At 42.5% G+C, this 25,307-nt stretch overlaps 1 protein-coding gene across 1 annotated transcript in view; it reads right to left on the bottom strand.

Annotated features, from left to right (window-relative positions):
- EYA1 (EYA transcriptional coactivator and phosphatase 1) overlaps positions 1-25,307 on the bottom strand; it is a 153,060-nt gene that overhangs the window by 80,233 nt on the left and 47,520 nt on the right. The window contains exons 6-7 of the mRNA XM_080647229.1: positions 18,628-18,710; positions 18,042-18,228 (exon numbers count right to left, since the gene is read on the bottom strand). Coding sequence (XP_080503355.1) covers positions 18,042-18,228; positions 18,628-18,710 — 270 coding nt within the window. The remainder of the gene's footprint in view (positions 1-18,041; positions 18,229-18,627; positions 18,711-25,307) is intronic.

The raw sequence follows: 25,307 nt of genomic DNA on the forward strand, positions 1-25,307 counted from the left end.
TATCTTTCCGGCAGCTGACAGATGCTAGTTTCTCCTTGAGGTGTAAGCAGCAGTGCGGTAAGAAGAGGTTATATTAACGAATCACCTGGAGAGGAGCTATGCTTGGTTGCTGGGCGGAGTGGAGACCCATAGCTTTAGGAGGCTAGCTATGCTGAAAATAGGAATGACACTGTCTTATAACAAGAGTTCAAATCAAGAAGGAGTTCCAGGTGGAAAGCCATAGTTCTGAGAGAGGGTCTGACGTATGCCTCAAAAAGCTACTTGGGATTCATGTAGACTTTACAAAGTGAGGGACCAGCAAGCCCTCAAAGTTGCATGCCACAGAATGTGACTACGATGATTTTATACCAGGAGATTTTTTTTAAGTGGAAGCTATCTGTATTGTTAAAAAGGGGGGGGGGGGGGCTTTGTAAGCCCTTGATTATTTAATTAAATTACATTAGATTCACAGTGAGTATTACCTTATCAAAGGATAAAAGACTTAACATAAGGGAAGCTTGTTAGCTCTATATCATCAGCCATAATAAACCAAAGGCAAGAAAACATGTGACTAGTCTTACAGAGTTAACGAGAAGTCAGAGATTAATAAATATTAATTGAATTAATTTTAGAGAACTGCTTTGACTTCCCTATCTGTATTCCATATCCATTACATCGCTTCCACACAATCACTAATTGAGGTCGCCTAGGTAAATTAATTCCTCAGTCAAGGTCTAGTAACTAAATTAATAGAGCTTTATCACCCCTGGAGTATAGCCATTATCCACTCTCCAGTACTCCATGGACAACCTCATAGGAACGTCTGTCGTCCTTCTTACACATTTTAACCTTCTGTGTAAACCCCCCACGGTCATTCTACGTGAAGCCATTCTGGTGACCTCACACTGGGGGCTGCAGTCTCTGAAACAACCACGATGCACAATGCACTATATAATAACAGTCAAGAGGGAGAACACATTGGCTTCCTGAGGCCAGGAATCTGCCTTTCCTGTCACTGCTATGTCCCTAGCACCAAGCACAGTGCCTGGCATATAGCAATTATTTATAAACTAGAGGCCCAGTACACAAAATCTGTGCATGGGTAGGGTCCCAGCAATCAGGGCCAATCTGTGGAGCAACCAGCAGGGTGATCGGGGCCCCCACTCGCACCCACCCTAGCCTGGCACCAGCTGCTCGCCAGCCCCACCCGCCATTACTGCTGCCAGTCGCCTCCCTCTGCAGGGCGACTGGCAGGGCGATCGGGGGGACTGGATTGGCTGGCCTGGCCAATTGGCTGGCCTGGCACCACCTGCTCATTGGCCCCGTCCCCCACGCCTCTGGTCGGGGCCTGCAGGCTGGGGGCAGCTCTTGCATTGAGCGTCTGCCCCCTGGTGGTCAGTGTGCATCACAGCGACTGGTTGTTCCGCCGTTCGGTCGATTTGCATATTAGGGTTTTATATAGATACATACGTGTTGAATGCATAAATGAAAAAGATGAATATGTGAAGGCCTGGTACGTGTCAACTAGCCACATAACTTCATTCTCACATTCATTCTATGCGTAAGAATGGTATTGTCCACAGTTTATAGAAAACAGATATACTAACGTGCTAAGTGCCTTGCCCAGAGTAAATCATAGGACCCAGGTTGGCCAAGCTCCAAGTCCCCAGCCACTACTCCAGTTTCTCTCCCTGGTACTCCAAGAAAGCATGACTCCAAGGAAGCATGGTGCCCAAGCGACATTCATAGACATCACCTACAAGGAGTGGGGTGAATTCCCAGTGAATCCTACTGTATCAAAGCATCAGAAAAGACATAAGGAAAAAGAACCCTGATAACCTTAACCCCAACAACTTGTGTCCCTAACTGATCTACACTGGAACTCATCAGGGTCATCCATCTTCAGGAGACAGTGGTGCTGTCCAGGGAAGTATGGGAAAGGTCACAGCAGGTCATGCTGTCTCCAGAGTGCCATCCAGAGATGCCCCTGATGATATGACAGGCTGCGCTGCTTTGGGAAAATGGAGCCCTTCTGGATTCCTTACTCATAATCACTCAAGGGCAGGTCTTGGGCAAAAGAATTCATATGGTCACTTCTACCTTTAAGCTTCAAAACTTCCCCATTGCCCAGATGCTCAGACTACGTTACTCAAGTGGACCTGTAGACATGAGAGCTGTTGATTTAAAATCAGCTATGTGTGAAATCTTTTAAAACCAGCTATTTGAAAGTCAGAAACTATGTTCTCAGAGAAATAATGGTAGACATGATTTCCAAACCAATCCATGATTATTAAGTTAGTTGATAATCCAGAAAATATTGCCCATATGGGGTGGGACAAAAGTAGGTTTACAGTTGTGAAGATATGAAACAGAGTTTATTCTTGTATTATGTATTATCATATTATTTTCCATAAGAGCAACTGTAAACCTATTTTTGCCCCACCCTGTATACAATGTAAAGTATTAGAACATTGCACTCAAACATTAGCAGTCATCTAAAAGTGAAAAACAGTAAACTTTGTCTTAAATAGTACTACTGAAAAAAAATACAATTTGTATCTTATAAAATGGGTGAAGTTTCTGAAGGGGTCATATAAATATTTTCAAAAGCATTAGAAGGTGATCGTACTGGATTAAGAGGCCAACTTTCACTCTCATGTGGATGGCTGCCCTTTTCCTTGAGACAAGAACACCATTACCCCTACATAGACATCAAGTATCGACTCATCCACCATGAGCTGGAAGTGCAGAAATGAAGAAGAAATGTTACCAAAGTAGAGAATGAATCCCTTGGTGGGGAAGAGGAGGGAAATGGTAAAGAAATACTGTGGAAAGTTGTATCCAAAGCAGGTCCATGACAGGTAATCATTGATAGATCCTCCCTTCCCCCAACTGGTGGGTGGAGTATGATGTAACCTGCGTCTGTGCTGGGACATCCCCGAGACATTCAACCACCAATCAGCGTGTGCCGAGTGCCCTGGGCCCAACCCCTTCCTGTTCCTCCCCCCAAAAGGCGTGTTCACCGCTGCACGTGTTGCTGTCTCCCAGTCTGCGGGGCAGTCCGGCTGGCTTCTTCTCCTCCTCCTCCTCCTCCTACCCCTCCTCCTCTAATCCTGGTTTTTCTACCTCCTCCATAATGAATCTCACTCGTTAGTGTGGAATAAACCTCCTCTTTAACATGCCTTGGTCTCCGACTCCCGTTTCCTGTGCCTCGAACCTTACATCTGGTGCCAAAACCCGGGAGGATGCAAGCATCCTATTTGACCATTCATGGTCCAGGGTGCCCCATCTCTTCTCTCCTCGTGGCTCGGGACCCTCAGCCTCCTTCCCCGGGCTCGGCAGCGTCAGCGGTAAGTCCCAGCCCATGCTAATTCCTGGCGGTTGTTTTTCCAGCGTCTCTGTCTGTAAACTGCGGCCCATGTCAGAGATTGCCTTCCAGGCATAACCCTCTGGGCCCCTCCAGGAGGGGTTCCAAACCTGGGGAGGCAGCGAAGACATTCCTGTCCCCACTCTGGTTCTCCGGCCTTTTGGCCTCCGTAGCCTTGGCTCAAAGGCTGGGACGCTGGGACTTCGCTACCCAACCCCAGGGTTTGGTATGGGTAACCAAAAATCCAAACCGGATCCTAGGATCCTAGCACACCTCTAGGGTGTCTCCTCACCAATCTGACTACTTCTGTAACGTGGCATGGCCTCAGTATGAATTACAATAGGTCCAGATGACCCAAAAGCGGGACTTAACATCCTCACTGACCTCAGTAATTTCTGCCAACGAGCCGGGAAGTGGCCCGAGGTCCCATATGTCCAGGTTTTTTTTTTTATCTGCGCTCCCGTCCCTCCCTCTGCTCCTTTTGTTCCACAGCCCAGGTTCTCCTAGCTCACAAGAAACCCCCTCAAACCGGTCCTCAGCCTCTCTCTGTCTTCTGACTCTTTCGACCCAGCCAATCTCTCATTTCCACACCTCTTGCTCTCGCCGCCCCACCTTCTGCTTTTTCTCTTCCTCCTCCTCCTTCTTTGCCCTGGCTGCCCCTTTCCCAGCCGCCCCTTTCCCAGCCAGTGGCTGCTGCTGTGGGAGCCGCTGTCGCCACCTCAGGCCGCGAGCCAACCAAAGGCCGCCGTGCAGCACGAGAGCCACCCACCCACCGTCCCACCAGCTGCTCCAAACAGCTAAGTGAGATTTCTGTTTTGGTTTGCTCTTCCCTTGTGTTTTGTGAGCAGCTGCCATGTTGGCCGCATGGCTTGCCATTCCCATGGGGGCCGCCATCTTGACATGGCAAGTCCTGCCCCTCTCTGGCCACATGGCCTGCCGTTCCCATGGGGGCTGCCATCTTGACACAGCAAGTCCAACCCCTCTCCTTAAATAGTTACTGAGACCTCCCACAGCCCGCCCCCTCAGGCCTGGCCTGGTGTGGCCTCCCGCCGCCTGCTCTGCCACCCCCTCTCCTAACGCCTTCTCAGACCCAGGTCCAAGATCTGAATACGGCATTTAAGGTTTTAATGCCTGTGAGGAGCAGGCAGAGTAAGACTGCCTTCGACAAAAGGTGAATCTGCAAACTCAAGCCTTGGTAGCAGCTCTGAGGCCAACAGCAGCCATGCATGGTCCAAAGGGGACTGTGCGTGGTGGGGGTGCAACGAGAGGATGAATGCCACCTGTAAGATGCTTTAAGTGTGGAAATGAAGGCCACTGGGCAAAACAGTTCCCCGGCCCCTGGCTCCAACCAAGCCCTGCCCGGCGTGCAGTAAAAGTGACTGCCCCTGGAAAAGTGACAGGCCCTCTGCATCTCAGAGCAGAGGGGCCACCCTTCCAGGTCATGACCTGTCGCTGGCCATGCTGGGAGTGGCTGAAGACTGAAGATGCCTGGACTCGATGACCCTGATCACCCTCGCCGAGCCCAGGGTAACACTCAAGGTAGCGGGTAAGCTGGTCTCCTTCCTGATCGATACCGGGGCTACCTTCTCTGTCCTGCCCTCCTTTTTCCGGGCCACTCTTCCCTTCCACAATCTCGGTCATGGGTATTGACAGCAAATCACCCTTTAATGCTCTGAAAACTGCTCTGGCCTCAGCGCCTTTTCACCCCCCCCCCCCCCCCCGCCCCACCACCACCATTCCACCCTCCCTAGAAAACAACTTTCTTGCTGGCACAGGCTTATCAGAAACTTAGATCTTTATCTCTGGGAAAAAGTGGCAGTTTTAAAAACGCAAGCAATACGAGACCTACAGCCTCCCACTTCTGCAGAACAGATCTTGTCCTTTCTAGGGCTGGGAGGATTCTTCTGCCATTGGGTCCCAAATTTTGCTCTCCTAGCTAAGCCCCTATACCAGGCCGCTAAAGAAATAGTAGGCTCCCTCTCCTCACCCTCCCTCATTCGTCAGGCTTTTTCTGATACCGCCCTAGCTCAGTCCCCAGCCCTGAACCTGGCCACTCTCCTTCCCCCTGCCTCCACCCAACCTGCGGCAACGCACTCCTGCCCCGAGGTCATCAGAGGCCCTCACTCAACCTCGGGTGGGACTCTCAGATTTTCCTCTCTCTAATCCTGATTTAACTAAACTGCACATACCCTACTGCCCACAATCATCAGGTAAGATTGAGAGAATCAACAGCCTCCTTAAAGACCATCTAACTAAACTCTTTCTAGAAATTCACAGCTCATGGCCGGACCTCCTGCCCATGGCCCTGACCGGAATCCGGGCTACTCCAAGGAGCCCCACTTCTTAAGCTCTGGGAACACGCTGACAGGTTTCTGCCCAGGCCAGAACCAGCTGACCAAGACTCCCAAGGACCAGCCCTCCAGCCAGGGGACTCAGTCCTGCTCAAGAACCTTACCCCCAGGTTATATTTCAGCTCCAGGCCCAGAAAAGCAGCAAAACCAGACAAGTGATGCTGTGGCAGCCTCAGGACCAGCTTTTACCTCCCAAGTGACCCAATAGGATCGCTGCACCCCTCATCCAGCACGGAAAACACTCCCTGTTTTTTGCTCACTTACCCCATGGCTCCTCCCATCATTAGGCCCACTGGTATCTATTCCTTTAATTTTGCTCTTTGGCGCCTGTCTCATGCACTGTTTCACTAGTTTTTTGCAGAACAGAATGCAGGCATTCACCAACCAGAAGGTGGGAGAGTTCTATCTGGCCTTGAATTCAGAACCTAGAACCAGAATCCTTGAGACCCCGGGTAGACGCCCCTAATGATGACCCCTCTCAGCAGGAAGTAGCTACGGAAAATGGACCTTCACCCTCTGACCTTGCCCAGATTCTCAATTTTTTTTTAATATCACCAAAAGCCTGGAATGATAGATCCTACCTTCCCCCAACTGGTGGAAGGAGTATGACATAACCTGCGTTTGTGCTGGGACATCCTGAGACATTCAACCACCAATCAGCATGTGCCGAGTGCCCTGGGCCCTATCCCTTCCCATTCTGCCCTGGGCCCAACCCCTTCCTGTGCCTCCCCCCAAAAGGTGTGTTCACCGCTGCACGTGTTGCTGTCTCCCAGTCTGCGGGGCAGTCCGGCTGGCTCCTTCTTCTCCTCCTCCCCCTCCTCCTCTAATCCTGGTTTTTCTACCTCCTCTGTAATGAATCTCGCTCATTAGTGAGGAATAAACCTCCTCTTTTAACATGCCTAGGTCTCCGACTCCCGTTTCCTGCACCTCGAACCTTACAATCATTAAATAGGATGAAGGGGGAGTGAGGGTAGAGCAGATTCAAAAAAGTGGAAAATATAATTCAGGGAATACTTACAATACAATATAACCTTCATTATCCTACACACCACTACTCTAGAATTTCAGACCTACATATTTCAGCCGCAAATAGAGATCATTCACTTAACACATATTTAATCGAATCCCTCCTTGCTGGCTGCTATGAATGATTAAAGAGAATGAATACCAGGTAGCTATGACATTTCACAACTCATTTACACTTTCATATTTATGCTTGTTTGAAACTTCAGACACAGTGGTTTCAAGAAGTGGCATGCTTTCCTGATCAAGAACTCAGGTTTGAAGCCAAGCCTCTGGAGGTTAAGTCCCAGGGCTGTCATGGACCTCTCATTAGCTTCCCCATCTGTAAAATGGGGACAGTGATGACACTGCCTATCTTGTGGACCTGTGTGGGAATGAGCTAAGTTCATCAATGAATGATGCTTAGGATGCTCTGGAGCGTAGTAAGCACTGAAAAAAAAAAATATTAGCTACTATTATACTTGTATATAATATCCAAACAAAAATACTCATTGAATTTTTCTCTATATATTGTTAAGTCAAAAAACTAGGGTATAGAATAGTACATATAGTATTCTACTTTAAGGAAAAAAATAATAAAAAGTTTATATACTTGCATGTAAAAAAAAAGTGGCCAGGGAAGGTGCTACGCAAAGTATATCCTTGGAAGGATTCACAAGAAACTCTGCTGAAAGAAACGAAGTACAGAAGAGAAAGAGAATTTCATTCTTTTCTGTAAACCCTTATGTACTTTTATACTTTTGTCCCAGGCTCATGAGTTGTCCAGTAAATTTAAAAAAATATTCAGTAAACTTAAATTTTTTGTGGCTCTCAAGCAGGGGATAAAATTGGTAGCCATTAGTTCATCAATCCTACCTTGATTTAAAAGTTAATCCAAAACTCATCCACTAAACCATCCAATCCCAATTAAATGAGATAGAGGGAAGGCAAACACAGATAACTAGGTTGTCTTCCCAACCATCTTGAATTAAAAAACCGCGTCAGTCAATGCTGAGGTCCTCCAACTTAAACACGGGAACATATGACACTGATTTGTGTTGACTCCATAAGACACTTAATACTTTTCAGAAACAATAAATCAATTAGCTATTTTTTAAAAAAAGACAAAATAATAAATGTTTAGGAGAGTTAGTAAACTAATTTCACCAGCTCAAAAATATACACCTTTTTATTTTGATCATTTATGACATGTATAAGTCATATGTTATATATAAATATAAGAAAGAATTACATACTAGAATCCAAGTATATTAATTTGATGCTATAAGGCATCCTGACTTCCGGCTAATTGAAAAAAATTACTCAACCCTGTAATGAGGCACAAAATGGGTAAATGCTAAAACACGATTGTTTTACTTCTTGGAAATACAGTCCAGATTTCAAAGGTAAGGAAACTCATTTTTATTGCTTTCTGACAATATAAAACAAAGAGTGAACTTTATTTCCAAGAACTTTATAATCTCATTAATCCTCTGGGGAGAGAAAAAAAGAAAGAAAACAAACGCCATCAAGACAAACCAACTCAACAACCCCAAACAAACATCTGTTTTGTTTTCTCACGTCTTAATAGCCCGGCTATTTTAGATACAAATCTTTGTTTTGCTGACAAATGTTTCCAACATGTGAGTGAAAATGGTTTCACTCAAATAGTTTATTTTTGAGCTGGACAAATCGCAAACTTCTCCAAAGTCCAAGAGGCATCTGTGAAAATGAGCAAGTATGGCTTAGAGATGTTCAAAACCACTCATGCTGCAAAACGCAGGTCTCCCGTGCCTGCTATTGCAAACCTCGGGATCATTTCTACAGGGGAGACACAGGCGTGCTAGGTAGTCTAGAAGTGGCCCAAATTCCTTGCACTTACAGGGAAGTTGAGGGCAGTTTAGTTTTTCAGCCTGTCACACTGATTTCCTGTGAGAGCTCAGCGTTCTCCAACTTTGCACAAGAATGTTCCCCTGTTTTCAGGCGCTCCGCTCTACTTTCGGGGGCCTTGGCAAGGATCAAAGAAGCAGAGGGAACAAATGGTTTCCCATGCATATTGAATTCCCTCTTATACTGACTTTTCCTCTGTCACTGAAATTCAATATTGGCAAGACTCCTGTACATCACCTTAACCAGTAAATCGTCTGCATGCAGTCAGAGCATGAAAAGGTACATTTCAACAGCAAGTTTTTATAAGGAATTCAAATGAACTAATTGGATGAAAAATTAACCTTTCTATGGTATCTGCACTAAAACTCATTACTAATAAATAAAACTGCTTTTTATTTCACCGTAACCTGAAATGTTTTATTTATCATTTACTCTTTCTCTCTTCCTCTCTCTCTCCCCTCCCCCATGCTTTGTATTTGGCCTCAAAATTCTTGATTAACTTAATGCTGCCTAACATTTACTGAGCATTTAAGAGCTATGTGTCAAGTTTCCCTCATCTGTAAAATGGGAACAAATAGTACCTACCTCATGGGTATGTAATAAGATTGCAAGGAATGTAACATAAGCCTCTAAACACAATCATTATATTTTTTCTAAGTTTCATGATGATGATGATGATGATGACAGCTGTCCTAATTATTATGCAATGTTCTAAGAGATTTCAGTTAAGAAATGTTTTCAAGCCAAATTATTTAAATATAGTACAGTAATTGAATTACAAATGAGTGTTCATATTTTGGTTATACATATGTGAGTCATATGATACAATATATTTTTTTAAATGGCTTAGGTACTCTTTTTAGAAAAAAATTCTTTCATGATAATTACTTTCAAGTGGTAAAATTATTTTTTATCACTCTTTTGAAAAGAAGTTTATTTAGTCATGTTGGAATAACATGCCTTAAGATTTTAGAGTTTAGTACAAGGAAATAACATACTATTTAAACATCAGTGGCTAAGAGATAAGGTATGTTTAGATATTAGCACAAAAGTAAAATATCCTATATGTATTTTTCTTTTTTAAATGTTTTCAGGGGTCCTCAAACTACGGCCCGTGGGCCACATGCGGCCCGCCGAGGACATTTATCTGGCCCGCCGGGTGCCGCTGCCTGTCCTGCTTAGCAGCCGACTCGTCCCAGGCCCGCAGTGCGCATAGGAATTTGTTCATAGTTTTTTTTTTAAACTATAGTCCGGCCCTCCAATGGTCTGAGGGACAGTGAACTGGCCCCCTGTTTAAAAAGTTTGAGGACCCCTGGTTTATATGTTTTTAAACATAGAAAAAAATCATTGATTTTGTAAAGAAGAACTATAAACACACACAATGCAACATACAGATGATATATTATAGAATTGTACATGTAAAATCTATATAATTTTATTAACCAACGTCACCCCAATAAATTTAACTACTTTAAAAAAAGAAATTTAAAATAAATTTGTTTTGAAAATTTGAAAAAATTTTAAAATGAAGTCCATCATTTAAAAATTAAAATAATCATGCATTTAATTTGGATATTGCCTTACAGTCTTAGATTTAAATAAGAAGAAGAAAAAAGAGAGTTGATTCTGACCAAAATTTTCTATTTTAGATAGTGGGATTTGAATGGACTACTCAGAAACTAATCACATTCTCTAACAATACAAAGTCATTTAATTGGGAAAATATGAATAACTGGGCTATTTTCACAAATTATATATACTGTACATCATCAAATTTCTAAGATTTTTTCCAATAAATGTTATACCTCTTTAAAAGGGAATGTTTTAATGATACTGAAAATAAAAATATTTCAAAATAAATGAAAATGAAAAAATTACCTATCAAATTTTGTGGAATGCAACAAATCCAGTGTTTAGAGAGAATTTTAAAGCATTAAATGCACATATTAGAAAAAAATTAAAATCAATACTCTAAGCTTCAAGCCTTAGAAAACTAGAAAAAGAAAAGCAAATTAAATAAAAAGTACCCAGAAGAAATAATAAAAAGCAGAAAATTCAATAAAATTGAGATAAGAAAAACAATAGAGAAAAATCAATGAAACAAAAAGTTGGCTCTTTTACAAGATCAGTAAAATTTATAGCAAGGCTAACCAGTACAAAAGGAAAACATGAATATTAATATTGAAATGGAAAGGGCCATCAGTAGCAATCCCATAGACACTAAAAGGCTAATAAAGGAATATTATGGAGCAATTCTAATTTTATAACATAGATGGTAAGGACCATTCCTGGAAAGACAATCTACTAAGACTCACACAAGGAGAAACAGATAATCTGAATATCAGTAGGCCTAATCTACTTAAAAAATGGAATCAATACTTAACTTTCTAAAACATAAAGGACTAGGCCTAGCTGGGTTCACTGAAGATTTCTACTAAATATTTAGCGAACAGCCCTAGCCAGTTTGGCCTAGTGGATAGAGCGTCGGCCTGCGGACTGAAGGGTCCCAGGTTCGATTCTGGCCAAGGGCACATGCCTGGGTTGCGGGCTCGATCCCCAGTAGGGGGCGTGCAGGAGGCAGCCAATCAATGATTCTCTCTCATCATTGATGTTTCTATCTCTCTCTCCCTCTTCCTTCCTCTCTGAAATCAATAAAGAAATATATTTAAAATAAATAAATAAATACTTAGCGAACAAATAATACACATTTTCTACCATCTGTTCCAGAAAACAGAAGCAGAGGAAACATTTCTTAACTTAGTCTATGCAGTCAGCATTACCCCAATAGCAAAACCAGAAAAATACATTACAAGAAATGAAAGCTACACACCAATATCTCTCATGAACACAGATTCAAAGATCCTTAATACAGTATTAGCAGAATGAAACCCAACAATGTATAAGAAGATTATACACCATGACCAGGTGGGATTTATTCTAAGTATGAAAAGCTGGCTCAACATTTGAACATCAATTAATGTAATTCATTACATCAACAGACTGAAGAAGAAAAATCATATGATCATATCACCTGATGTAGAAAAGGCATTCTTGATATGAACTCTCAGCAAACTAGGACTAGAAAGGAACTTCCTTAATTTGATATAAAACAACAACAACACACATCTATAAAGAACCTACAGCTAACATCATACTTAATGGTGAAAAATTTGACATTTCCTCTCTAAGATCAGGAATAAGGCAAGGATGCCTCCTCTTGCCACTTCCATTCGACTTTGTACAGGAAGTCCTAGTTAATGCAATTACATAAGAAAGAAAAGGTATTCAGACTGAGAAAAAAGGCACAAAGCTGTCTTTGTTCACAGATGGCATGATTGTCTATGTAAAAAATACCAACGAATCAACAACAACAACAACAACAAAAAACCTCCTGGAACTAATAAGTTATCATAGGAAGGTTGCAGGGTATAAGGATAATATACAAAAGTCAATTACTTTCCCATATACCTGCAATGAACAATTGGAATTTGAAATTAAAAACACACACCATTTACATTAGTATACAAAAGAGAAATATAAATCTAAAAAATAAATACAAAATTCATATAAGAAAAACTATGAAACTGATGAGAAAAATAAAAATATAAATTAGTGGAAAAACATTCCATCTACATGGGTAGGAAGACTCAATATTGTCAATATTCAATATTGTCAGTTCTTCCCAACTTGCTGTACAGATTCAATGCAATTCCAATCAAAGTCCCAGTTTCTTGGTGGATATTGATAAGCTGATTCTAAAGTATATATATGCAGAAGACCCACAGTACCCAACACAATATTGAAGAAGGACTGGCACTACCCAACTTAAAGACTTACTATGAAGATGCAGTAATTAAGACCATGTAGTACTGGCGAAAGAATAGATATAGATCAATGCAATAGAGCTGAGAAATAGATCCATACAAGTATTGTCCACTGATCTTTGACAAAGGAGTAAAGGCACTTCAATGGAGTAAAAATAGGCTTTTCAACAATTGATGCTACAACAACTGGGTATCCACGTGCAAAAAGTGAATCTACACATTTACCTTATACTTTTCACAAAAATTAACTCAAAATGGATCACAGACCTACATGTAAAATGCAAAAACCATGACATTTCTAGATCATAACATAGGAGAAAACCTATGGCACAGCAATAAGATTTTTAGATACAAACCAAAAGCATGTTTCATAAAGGAAAAAATTCATAAGTTACACTTCAAAGTAAAACCTGCTCTGCAAAAGATACTGTTAAGAGAATGGAAAGACAAGCCACAGACTGGGAGAAAGTACTTGCAAAATGTATATCTGATAAAGGACTTGTATCCAAAATATACTAAGAACTCTTAAAACTCAACAATTAGAAAACAAACAACCTGATTAAAAAGTGGGCAAAAGGTCTGAATAGACACCTCACCAAGAAGATAAAGAGATGGCAAATAAACATATGAAAAGATACTCACCATATTTTAAACAACTAGATAGTATTCCACACCCATTAGCATGGCCAGAATGTGACACAGTGACAACATCTAGTTAACATCCAGGATTACACATAGTTACAAATATTTTTTTCTTGTAATGAGAACTTTTAAGTCCTAGTTTCTTATCAACTTTCAAATCTTTTGCATTCACTTAAAAATGTGTTTGATACCTATGTTTTGTAATTCTGTTCCAGAAAACAGAAGCAGAGGAAACATTTCTTAACTTAGTCTATGCAGTCAGCATTACCCCAATAGCAAAACCAGAAAATTTAAAATGCACATATTAGAAATGCTGGCAAGGATGTGGAACAAGAGGACTCTCCTTCTTTCGCAGGTGGGGACGCAAAATGGTGCAGCCACTTTGGAAGACCATTTGGCAGTTTCTTATAAAACGAAATACTATTACCATACAATCCACCAATCATACTCCTAGGTATTTACCCAAATGAACTAAAACTTATGTCCATACAAAAATCTGTACACCAATGTTTTTAGTAGCTTTATATATAACTAGATGCCCGGTGCACGAAATTCTTGCAGGGGGGTGGTGTGTCCCTCAGCCCAGCCTGCACCCTCTCCAATCTGGGACCCCTCGAGAGATGTCCGACTGCCTGTTTAGGCCTGATCCCGGTGGGCAGTCAGACATCCCTCTCACAATCCAGGACTGCTGGCTCCCAACTGCTCGCCTGCCTGCCTTCCTAATTGCCCCTAACCGCTTCTGCCTACCAGCCTGATCACCCCCTAACCACTCCCCTGCCAGCCTGATTGATATCTAACTGCTCCCCTGCCAGCCTGTTTGCCTCCAACTTCCCTCCTCTGCCGGCCTGGTCACCCCTAACTGCCCTCCCCTGCAGGCTTGATCGCCCCCAACTGCTCTCCTTTGCAGGCCTGGTCCCTCCCAACTGCCCTCCCTTGCTGGCCATCTTGTGGTGGCCATCTTGTGTCCACATGGGGGCAGTCATCTTTGACCACATGGGGGCAGCCATCTTGTGTGTGGAGTGATGGTATCTGCATATTACTCTTTTATTAGATAGGATAGAGGTCTGGTGCACGGGTGGGGGCCAGTTGGTTTGCCCCTAAGGGTGTCCCGGATCAGGGTGGGGGTTCCCTTGGGGTGTGGGGTGGCCTGGGCGAGGGGCCTGTGGTGGTTTGCAGGCCAGCCATGTCCCCCAGCGACCCAAGCGGAGGCCCTGGTATCTGGGATTTATTTATTTTCTACAATTGAAACTTTGTAGCCTGGAGCGGAGCCAAGCCTTCTGCTAACCTCCGTGGCAGCAGCCATTTTTGTTGGGATTTATTTATCTTCTCTAATCGAAACTTTGTAGCCTGGCGTGGAGCCAAGCCTTCTGCTAACCTCCGTGGCAGCAGCCATTTCTATTGGGATTTATTTATCTTCTATAATTGAAACTTTGTAGCCTTAAGCGGAGGCCTGGGCCAGCCAGGGTGTGCAGAAAGCTTGGCTTCCTCCATCGCCAGGGGCAACCCTAGCCTCCTGCTCTCTCCAGCTCTGTGGCTTCCCATCATTTCTGTTGGGATTTATTTATCTTCTATCATTGAAACTTTGTAGCCCTAAGTGGAGGCCTGGGCCGGCCATGGTGTGCGGAAAGCTTGGCTTCCTCCATCGCCGGGGAAACCCAAGCCTCCCTCCTGCTCTCTCCATGGCCGCAGCCATCTTGGTTGGGGTTAATTTGCATACTTGCTCCTGATTGGCTACTGGGCGTGGCTTGTGGGTGTAGTGGAGTGATAGTTAATTTGCATATTACTCTTTTATTAGATAGGACTGTCCAAATTGGAAGCAACCAAAATATCCTTCAATTGGGAGGTGGAGGCAGGCATTACTAGTTGGAAAGTAAGCATGACTTCCTTGAACCTAATAAATAAATTAAAATGTTGCTGAATGATAAACCTCACTGTATTTCTCAAGGTAGACAGATTCTTACATATTTTCAGATTATGTAAATTTTATTTTATTAAGATAGTCAAAACATAGCTATCAAACACATTTTTAAGTGAATGCAAAAGATTTGAAAGTTGATAAGAAACTAGGTCTTAAAAGTACTCATTACAAGAAAAAAAATATTTGTAACTATGTGTAATCCTGGATGTTAACTAGACTGTGATCATTTCACAGTCTATGCAAATATCAAATCATCATGCTGTATACCCAAAGCTAATATAATGTTATATGTCAATTACACATCAATAAAAAATAAACAAAAATGAATGCAAATGCATTGTTTTAGTTTTTAAAATGAATTAAATATTTGAGATTAAACTTTCATATTTGTTATGTAATTTTAATGTATTAGACTGTCCTTTCCAAGGGAGAAGATAGCTTTCAGATTTAGTTATAAACACAGTACAATAATTTTTAAGCTTAAGATTCATGAGTAGGTTCACATTTATAAGTAACACTGCATAATCTCATGTACTTAAAGATACCTATTCTTCATATAGCTTTAAAAATGCACAATAAAATAAACAAATGAGTCCTTACATGTTTGCCCTGAAGGTTATCTTTATATGTTCATTCTGACATAATGATTCTGTGAATACAATACAATAACAGATACCATAAGTATGTATTTATCTGTACTGCACAATTCCATGAAACTGAAAGACAGCATCCGGTCATACATAAGATCAGATAATGGCTAGAGTCTAACTTTCAAGCATTAGAATACTGACTTTAAAGCCACTAGATGGGTTAAAAATAAAAGAAAAAACACTTGAAATTATTTCAACAAAAATAAACATTATTTCAAGTATTTTTATCTCTATCTTAAAACAAAGACATTAGGTTATGTGTAATAAATACCTCCTTCTAATTCTTTAATTAAATTAATGTACTTTAACAACAAAATTTCCTTTTAATCAAGAAGGACAAGTCTGCAACTCTGTATATGATTAGTAAGAAAGGAAGGTTAGTGCCAAAAAACTGAGGCTTACCGCAAAAGTAAAAAAACCCCGACTAAATATTCCTTGAATTTCTTTAGAGTAATCCACATTTCTTCTTCAACGTGGAAACGCACTGAACTTCCCATTTCTAACTGTGCAACCCAAGAAAGGCTTAACCACACACATTCATTTCAGCGGGAAGTGGTAAACACAAGAAATCTGAAAAATAATGTTTTCTCCCCAGTTCAATTAATTCCTATTCTCTAGCCATAAAGATACTGAAATTGAAATAAGGACCTGAAACACTGTTTATTAATATAAAACTTAAAATAGATCATTCAATCTTAAAATCATATTATACCTTTAGAAAATGATAATTCTGCATTGTTTCCCTAGTGGCATGGTTTTGTGGCGAGTCACACCCACTCTTTTCATGGCATCCCTTTCACAAATAAGATTCACTTAAAAGTGTCCAATTTCAGAGACAAACTCATGGTATGACTGAATTGTTTTTCCTATAAAGCTCTAATCAACCTTAATTTAAAACGCATAATTAAGTCTCCACCAGATTGTTTTACTAGTATGCTGTACTTTTCACAAACCAAAATGCCATGAATCGAGTATAATTATTCTGCCTTCTCCTTTTCTCATCCTGATAACCCACAGATCCTAAAGAGTTTTCCTACTTCTCAGTCACACAGCTATCTTCATTACAAGATTTCCTCAAGTTCTGGCATGACCCAGGGCGTTCATGGGAAAACACGAGAACTCCCTAAATTTGGGACAAGCCCTTATCTTCCCTCATGAAGTTTATGAAAGTAAGGTAGAAAATTCTACAATAATAGCTACATTAAATTCAGTACCTTTTATAACAAAGTTTATCCTGAGTGAGATTATATAGATGTGGAATCTAATTAAAAGACAGAAGAGACATGCATAGGAGGCTCTACGAAAACTGTCTTTACACAATGTGAAGTGGGTGAAGAGTATCAAACTAGATTTATAAAAAAAATAAAGCTAAATAGAATGTGATGATCAAAGGTAAAAATGTTTAGAGTTGGGATGTGCATCAGAAGTGAGTATTTGCAGTGAGCTGAAACACGGTTTAGGAACACAGATTTAACTGCTTCCTCTGGAATAAACCGCATTGGCATGCATTTAAGAGAAAAGGTAGAACACAAAATGTAAAGATGTTTTTGGGGGGGATCGCCTGCTAACACTTACAGAATAAACCTATAGTCAAAATTTAAATTAGCACCTATTAACTAAAACTTTTTTTTTCATGAATAGGATAACCACCCAGAATTAACCTTCTGATCAAAATGGCATAAAAGTGAGTCTTTCCATATAAGACCATTTCACCTAACTGGTAGCAACAGGGTGGGCGTCGGCTCCAGGAATAAAAGGCAAAGGAAGAACCCTCTCTGACTCTTGGCAGGTAAGAGCTCACTCATAATCCATGAAAGGAGAGATTACGTTAAAAAATGTTAAGATGAGCATGAAGAAGTATCAAAACCATAGCAGGAAACCTTCCACGGAAGGAGAGGGCCCGTCAAGGCTGCGCAGAAAACGCCTCACTTCGACACACTGTTTTCCACTGCTCACAGCCTGCATGAGTGGGAAAGGATCCGCCAGGGAATCAGTTTCCCATCACCAACCCTTTGATGCTATTTGATTTCTTGAAAAACATTAAATATTTAATGATGATAAACATTAAACTCAAGGTGATGACATTTATTTTCATTTTCAGTGTCAGCAAATTATTTATAATTATAGTTAAGAATTATAACTATTTATAATCAGGCAAGAAGCTATATAAATCTTGAAAATTGTATATTTATAATTAAATAAAATATCCTTTTCATGTGCTTTTGAAGTTCACATACTTTTACTTGTTTAAATATTTTAGTATAAAGCCAATGCCACGCTCATGCTGCTTGATTTATCTGTAGGCTTGCCCAAATTTGCCAAAACCCTGCAACCACTGCATGACTATATGACTGTGGAAAAACGCATTTAAACCACCAGAAATACATCCTGCAGAGCCAACAAAATGAGCATAATTACCTGCTGCGGGATCTGTAACTGCCTGGCTGGTGATGCCAGATGGTGGTTCTTGAAGCTGGTAGGTGGCATTTGTCGAAGGCGTGGTGGGGCTGGTGTTGCTGCTCGTCATATAATGCGCTGGATACGGTGAGCTGTTATAATACTGTGCGTACTGGCCCTGGCCGAAACTGGGGTAAGACGGATAGTCCTAGCAAATCAAACCATGCAAAAATCATCTGTCAAAAAATATGGCTGCTTATTTCTTACATTGCAAATAAAGCTGTGTTTCTGAATTTACATAGGAACACACAAAACACCGTTGATTGAAGGGCTCAGACTTACAAATGAATTTTATGTAAGACCAGAACACTCTCCCCATGTCTTCTATGTGCCATGATGCATTACTAGGTAAAATTAAACCAACCCCCAAACCAAACAACTCACCATGTAAGACTATTAAAGAAATATTCAAAGAAGAAAGAAAAAACTATTAAAAGGTTTAGAAAAGCTCTCACTTATAGTGTATGATAAACAGATCTTTTTTCATATAAGAAAATCATCTGTGCATTTTAAAAATTTCAGAAGTTAAATTGGCTTTTAAAATTACCTGCTGTGAACTGTTAAATCCAGAGGAATTTGTGAGTGAATTATTTCCTGTATATAATCCTGATGATGTTGTAAAACTGCTACCTAAAACAAAATGAAAAGAAATAGGCTGACTAAGCTTCATAGAATCATGTGCCTATAGGAAATTATTACTTAGACAAAGCAGAATTGGAGTTCACTGAAAATGTATTTGGTTTCTCTTCAGAACCAGAAACCATTGACATGGCTAAAATTGCAGTTTCTTAAAATGGTCGACAATTTTAGTTTTACCAGATTACAAAGAATTAAAAAGTGAGGAGGTTTAAATTTGTGATGAATAATCCATGTAAACTATTGATGAAATTATACATTTGTGCCAAACTATTAGACACTGAGCTTTCCATTTCAATTAGCAAAACACAACAGGATTTTTCCCATCTTTACATTAAGTATGCTTAGTTAAATGATAAGACAAGATTAGATGATCTTAGAGTTCCCGCAAGCTCAAAAACTATGTTGTTACTTCCAATAACTTAAAGTGCTTATATTATCCTAATGGCCCACTGAAAAAGTTGACTATTTCATTTCACAAAAGAATGAAAGGTAGCACTTTAAGTATTTGATAAAACAGAGGTCAGAAAGGAACATAACCAATGCTTTATTATTACACTAGAGGCCCAGTGCACGAAATTCATGCACTCGGAGGGTCCCTCAATCTGGCCTGCACCCTCTCACAGTCCAGGAGCCCTTGGGGGATGTCCAACTGCCGTGGAGGCGGGAGAGGCTCCTGCCACCACTGCTGCACTCGCCAGCTGTGAGCCCAGCTTCTGGCTGACCGGTGCTCCCCCTGTAGGAGTGCACTGACTACCAGGGGGCAGCTACTGTGCTGAGCATCTGACCCCTGGTGGTCAATGCACGTCATAGTGACGAGTCATTCCGCCATCAGGCCGAAACCGGCTGACACCTCTCGAGGGGTCCCAGATTGCAAGAGGGTAAAGGCCAGGCCAAGAGACCCCAACAGTGCACGATCAGAGCCAGGGAGGGACATGGGAGGTTGGCCAGCAGAGGAGGGACCGGAGGAGGGCTCCAGGGCATGTCCAGCCCATCTCACTCAGTCCTGATGGGCCAGACCCCAGCAGCAAGCTAACCTACCAGTTGACTGTCTGCCCTCTGATGGTCAGTGCATGTCAGAGTGAGCAGCTGAGCTGCCTTAGCATATCATTAGCATACTATGCTTTGATTGAATGGCCAACTGGACAACCAGACACTTAGCATATTAGGCTTTTATTATATAGGATGTGCTAGGTAACATTCTATGTGTTGAATGTCTACGCATGTTCAACAATAAACAGTAAGTGCTGTGCAGGATATAAACCTAAGAGCCAATCTTAGTTCTGTCCCTCACTTTACTTCCTATCCTCCTGTTAAATTATGCAAAGCAACAATATACTAATTTCAAGATCATATTGACAAAAATTTTGGAAATGACAAGATCAGGGATTAGCGATTTTATAAAAGAGGGCATTTATACACTGCAAAATGGGAATTTAAATAGGCAAACGCATTCTATTGAGCTATTTGGTCAATGATTAAGAAATGTTGGCCCTTGGTCAGTGTGGTTCAGTTGGTTGAGCATCGTTTTGTGCACTGAAAGATCTCTGGTTCAATTCCTGGTCAGGGTACATGCCCAAGTTGTGGGTTCAGTCCCCAGTCTGGAAGCATACAGGAGGCAACTGATCAATGTCTCTCTATCCCGTCCTTCCTTCCCTCCCCTTCTCCCTTCCTCGCTAAAATCAATAAAAACATATATTTAAGAAAAAGAAATTTTGGTCCCAGCTGGAGTGGCTCAGTGGTTGAGCACTGACCTATGAACCAGGAGATCTTGGTTCAATTGCCAGTCAGGGCACATACCCGGGTTGCGAGCTCAATCCCCAGTGTGGGGCATGCAGAAAGCAGCCGATCAATGATTCTCTCTCATCATTGATGTTTCTATCTCTCTCTCCCTCTCTTTTCCTCTCTGAAATCAATAAAAATATTTAAAACAAAAAGAAATTTTGTATACCATTTAACCCAGAAATTTTATTGCCAGATATTTACCCTAAGAAATAAATATGGATTTATGCAAAGAGATAGCAAAGACGTTCTTCAGTGTTATTCCTAATAATCAAACATAGAAAGCATCCCCAAGTTTGTCATAGGTGTTAACTAGAAAACAGAACACTATGAAGCTATTTGAATGGTGTTATAATGGCATTCAATGACGTGGTGAAAAATTTTCCTACTATTTTGCTAAAGTAAACACTAAAAACAAAAATATTTTCGGTGATCTCATTGGAAATATTTTTAAACGTATAAAACATTTTTTCTTTATTTTTTAATTTAATTTATTGGGTTGGCATTAGTTAATATGATTATACATAGACTAGAGGCCCGATGCACGAAGATTCGTGCAAGAATGGGCCTTCCTTGCCCTGGCTGCCAGCACCGCCTTCGCTCCGGCTGGAGCTGCCTTTCCGCCTTCCCATGCTGCCCAGAGGCCCAGAGACGCTGGGGCGGTGCGGAACGCCTGCATTATCGCCATGGTGATGACGCAAGTGTCCCGCCTCACCCCCGGCTGCTCGGCGCCTGCTTATGCAATTAACCCGCCATCTTTGTTGGGTTAGTTTGCATACTCACTCCTGATTGGCTGGTGGGCGTCATGAAGGTATGGTCAATTTGCATCTTACTCTTTTATTAGTGTAGATTTCAGTGTACAATTCTATGATACATGATCTGTATATTGCATTATGTGCACACTACCCAAACTTAAATCATCTTTTGTCACATATTTGACCCCCATTACCTTTTACTACCCCCTTAACTCCCTTCCCCCAGGTAAGCATCATTGTCATCTGTATCTAAAAGCACAAGACATTTTTAAAACCACAGGAATCTCTGGAATGTTATCTATGGAGAGGTACAATCATTGGTCACATAATATTCATAAAGCCAATGTATATTTTTAAATTTTCTACTCAGAGCGGTGTTGCTTCTATCAATAGAAAAACCATTTTAAAAAAATGAAATTGTTATGGCTAATGACGGTACCCTATCTAATAAAAGAGTAATATGCAAATTAACCGTCACTCAGCGACAAAAATGGCGGCCCCCATAGCCACAAGATGGCGGCGCCCAGTCCCCTCAGCCTGCTGCAGTGTCTGGGCCTGTCAGCCCCGCTGGGGTTCACGGGGACCAAGCAGCGAGGCTGGACCTGCCCCCAGACACAGCAGACAGAGCCCAGACAGCAAGGCTTGGGGGCTTCCTTAGCGCAGAGGCGGCGGGAACACCCCCAGGCCCAGCAGACAGAGCCCAGAAAGCAGGGCTTGGGGGCTTCCTTAGCGCGGCAGCAGCAGGGAAGTCCTCAGACACAGCAGACAGAGCCCAGACAGCAGGGCTTGGGGGCTTCCATAGCAAGGTGGCGGCGGGAACACTCCCAGGCCCGGCAGACAGAGCCCGGACAGCAGGGCATGGGGGCTTCCTTAGTGTGTTGGTGTCGGCGAAGCCCCCAGGCCTGGCAGACAGAGCACACTGCAGGGCATTGGGGCTTCCTTCGCATGGCGCATGGCGGTGGCAGGCAGAGAGTGGACAGCAGGGCATGGGGGCTTCATCTCCATGGCTGCAGTGAAACCCCCAGGCCCCGCAGAGAGCAGAGAACCACGGGAGTGGGCCTAAGCCATCAGTAGGACATCCCCTGAGAGCTCCTGGATTGTAGAGGGTGCAGGTTGGGCTGAGGGACCCCCACGAATTTTGTGCACCGGGCCTCTAGTAGGCAATAAATGTGTTGGCAGTTCAATGAGAAAGCTCAATGTGAATGAGCTATTCACAGATGCCCCAGATATGATGTAGTAACCACTATATGCCAATTATTTACTTGCTACAGAACATTTAAGTGCTGGCTTAAGAGCCAGAAAACAAAGTTTTCAGATCACTTATGAGCTGTTTGGATTTTGGACAAATCACCTAATACCTCTAAGATATAATCTCCCTATTGGCAAAAACTCTACTTCATAGAGTTTCTTAAACAGATCAAATGAGGTAATGTTTTGGAGAGCACAGTCAATAATCTACAGTATCAACAAATGTTAGGAACTGTTATTATTTATTTCAGCAAACATTTCTAACATTCTCCACTGTATTTATGTATGTTTTCTCTCTTTTTACTTTCCCAAACTAGATAAACATGACTTAATCTCTTTGCATATCTGAAATGCTTTTCCTACTTATCAAGCATCTCTGAACTTTGAAAACTCAGTCCAAAGATTTGTTATTTTAATTAATAAGGGAAAATATTTCCTAAGATTGTTTTAAATTTAGTTATCACACACTCATATTTGAGGATTGTTTTTTCATTTGTATCTTTCAAGAATACTGTTCAAAATTCCGAGTCCACCCACCCATCACAGATAAGCAGAGAGATCTCTCACTGCTAAAATGTATGCCACCATGACCATCAGGGCCTTGAGAGATAAGATCCCCTATTAATGTTCATTTTCATGTGGCGATCTCATACTTCTTAATCGTATTAAACACTGGGCTCATGGTGATAATTACATGGGGATAAAAAGATGACTAAGTCATAGTCTTGGACCTCACAGGACTTACCAGGATAACATCAGTTTTGTTTTGTTTTTATAAGCATTGAACCTCATGAGCATATGACTCACCATGTATTTACATATCAGTGAACAATTAATATATTATCTATAAAGCAAACTTACAATGAGCTTTTTAAAATCCCTTGAAAACATTTTTTTGGATAGGAGTGTGACTATCAATGCTTTTTAAATAAACTTGAACTATTTTATACATTTGATAGAAAAAATTACTTTGAGTTATGACTTGTACTTGCATTTAAACTCCACATTTTTAGGTAATGACTTGCTACTTTCATTTGTACTACACATTTTCTAACAATAAATACTGACCTCAAAAATCCCTATCCACCAAGAAAATGAACAAGATATAGAAAATATATTTTAAAAATGGGTGTTTTCATTCCATAAGTTATTCCCAGAACAAGGTAGAAAAGACCATGGAAGCTATATTGGCACATGCAGGCCACCGAGATATGACCAAGTAAATCACAGCCCAATGCTCCAAATGGCACCCCAGTGACTGCCCAGACTTCATGCTACTTCCAAGCCTGCACATTAGCTGGAATCCAACATAAGTTATACTCATTTACTGGCTGACTGGGGCTGGATTCCATTCCGTTTAGTATGCTGAGCAGGCATTTAATGGCACTCAGCAGCCCAGGAGGCAAAGCAACTTCCAAAGGATCTAACTTCAGGGAGAGGTGTGCATACTAGAGAACTAGCCTCAGGCAATACAGATTTCTCACCAGCAGAACCAGACCTGCAGGCTGCCTGCCTGCCTTCATGTAGGATGCAGGCACAGAGAGTGGCTAACGGTTGGTCCAGGCCACCAGCAGCAGGGAGTGGGGGCAGGGGGCAGTCTGTGACAGCCTCCTTTCCTGGCTTCCTGCCCTCTTCTGGCCCCTCCAGTTCATTCTCCACAAAGGTAGTGCCATATTTTCTCTAATGCGCATATCTATCTTCTCACTCCCCTGCTTAACAAAGTAACAGTCAGGGGTTCCCTAGGGCTCTCAGGATAAAATTCCAACTCCTTACCAGGCTTCCTTATCAGGCCCTGGTCTGGCTCCAGTTTACCTCTTGGGCGCCTTTGGTTTCTTCCCAATAACCCCAATCCCAGCCCACCCAGATACACATTCCAACACTAGTGAAGCAACACGCGGTTCTCTTAAGGCCACTCCTTCCCATCGTATCCTGCTAATTTCTAACGGGCTCAGCATTTCACAATTCAGCATGGACAAGAGACCTCTTTCCTCAGAAAAACCTCCCCTGCATTCCTGTCTTCTCCCCTTGCCTCCTAAACCAGGATTATGAAGTCAATCAATCAATCAACCAATTATTTTTATCTATCTCTGTGATATGTATTTATTATATACTAGAGGCCACGTGCACGAATTCATGCATGGGTGGGGTCTGGCCGGCCCAGCCCCAGTTGGGGTGGATCAGGGCTGGGCCTGTCAGGAGGAGGAGATGGCGGGAGGTTGGCTGGCCGGCCAGCCCCTATCGGGCAGATCAGGGCCAGACTGGCTGGGGGAAGGGGCCACGGGTGATTGGCCAGTGGGCCCCAACCCCAATTGGGGTTGGAGGGACGACTGGGGGCGGAACCAGCCATGGGGAGAGGCTGTGGGTGGTAGGCCAGCTGACCCGCCCCTGAATGGGATGGGGGGTGCTGATCAGGGGCCAGGGCCTAGGGGAGGGGCCATGGGTGCTTGGCCAGCTGGCCCTGCCCCTGATGGAGTGCGGGGGTGATCTGGGGTGGGACTGGGCGGGGGAAGGGGCTGCAGGAGGTTGGCCGGCCAGCCCTGCCCTCTATTGGGGTGGGGGGTGCAATCAAGGGTGGGACAGCCAGGGGGAGACGCTGCAAGAGGTTGGCCGCCCAGCCCTGTCCCCTATTGGGGTGGGGGTACATTCAGGGGTGAGGCAGCCAGGGGGAGGGGATGCAGGGGGTTGATCACCCAGCCCTGCCCCCTATTGGGGTGGGAGGGTGCGATCAGGGGTGGGCCAGCCAGGGGTGAGGGGCTGCTGGGGGGAAGGGAGGGGGCGTTTAGCCAGCAGCCCACTCTTGATTAGG

The sequence above is a fragment of the Plecotus auritus genome (genome assembly GCF_963455305.1).
Source record: "Plecotus auritus genome assembly, chromosome: 11".
Classification (NCBI taxonomy): Eukaryota; Metazoa; Chordata; class Mammalia; order Chiroptera; family Vespertilionidae; genus Plecotus; species Plecotus auritus.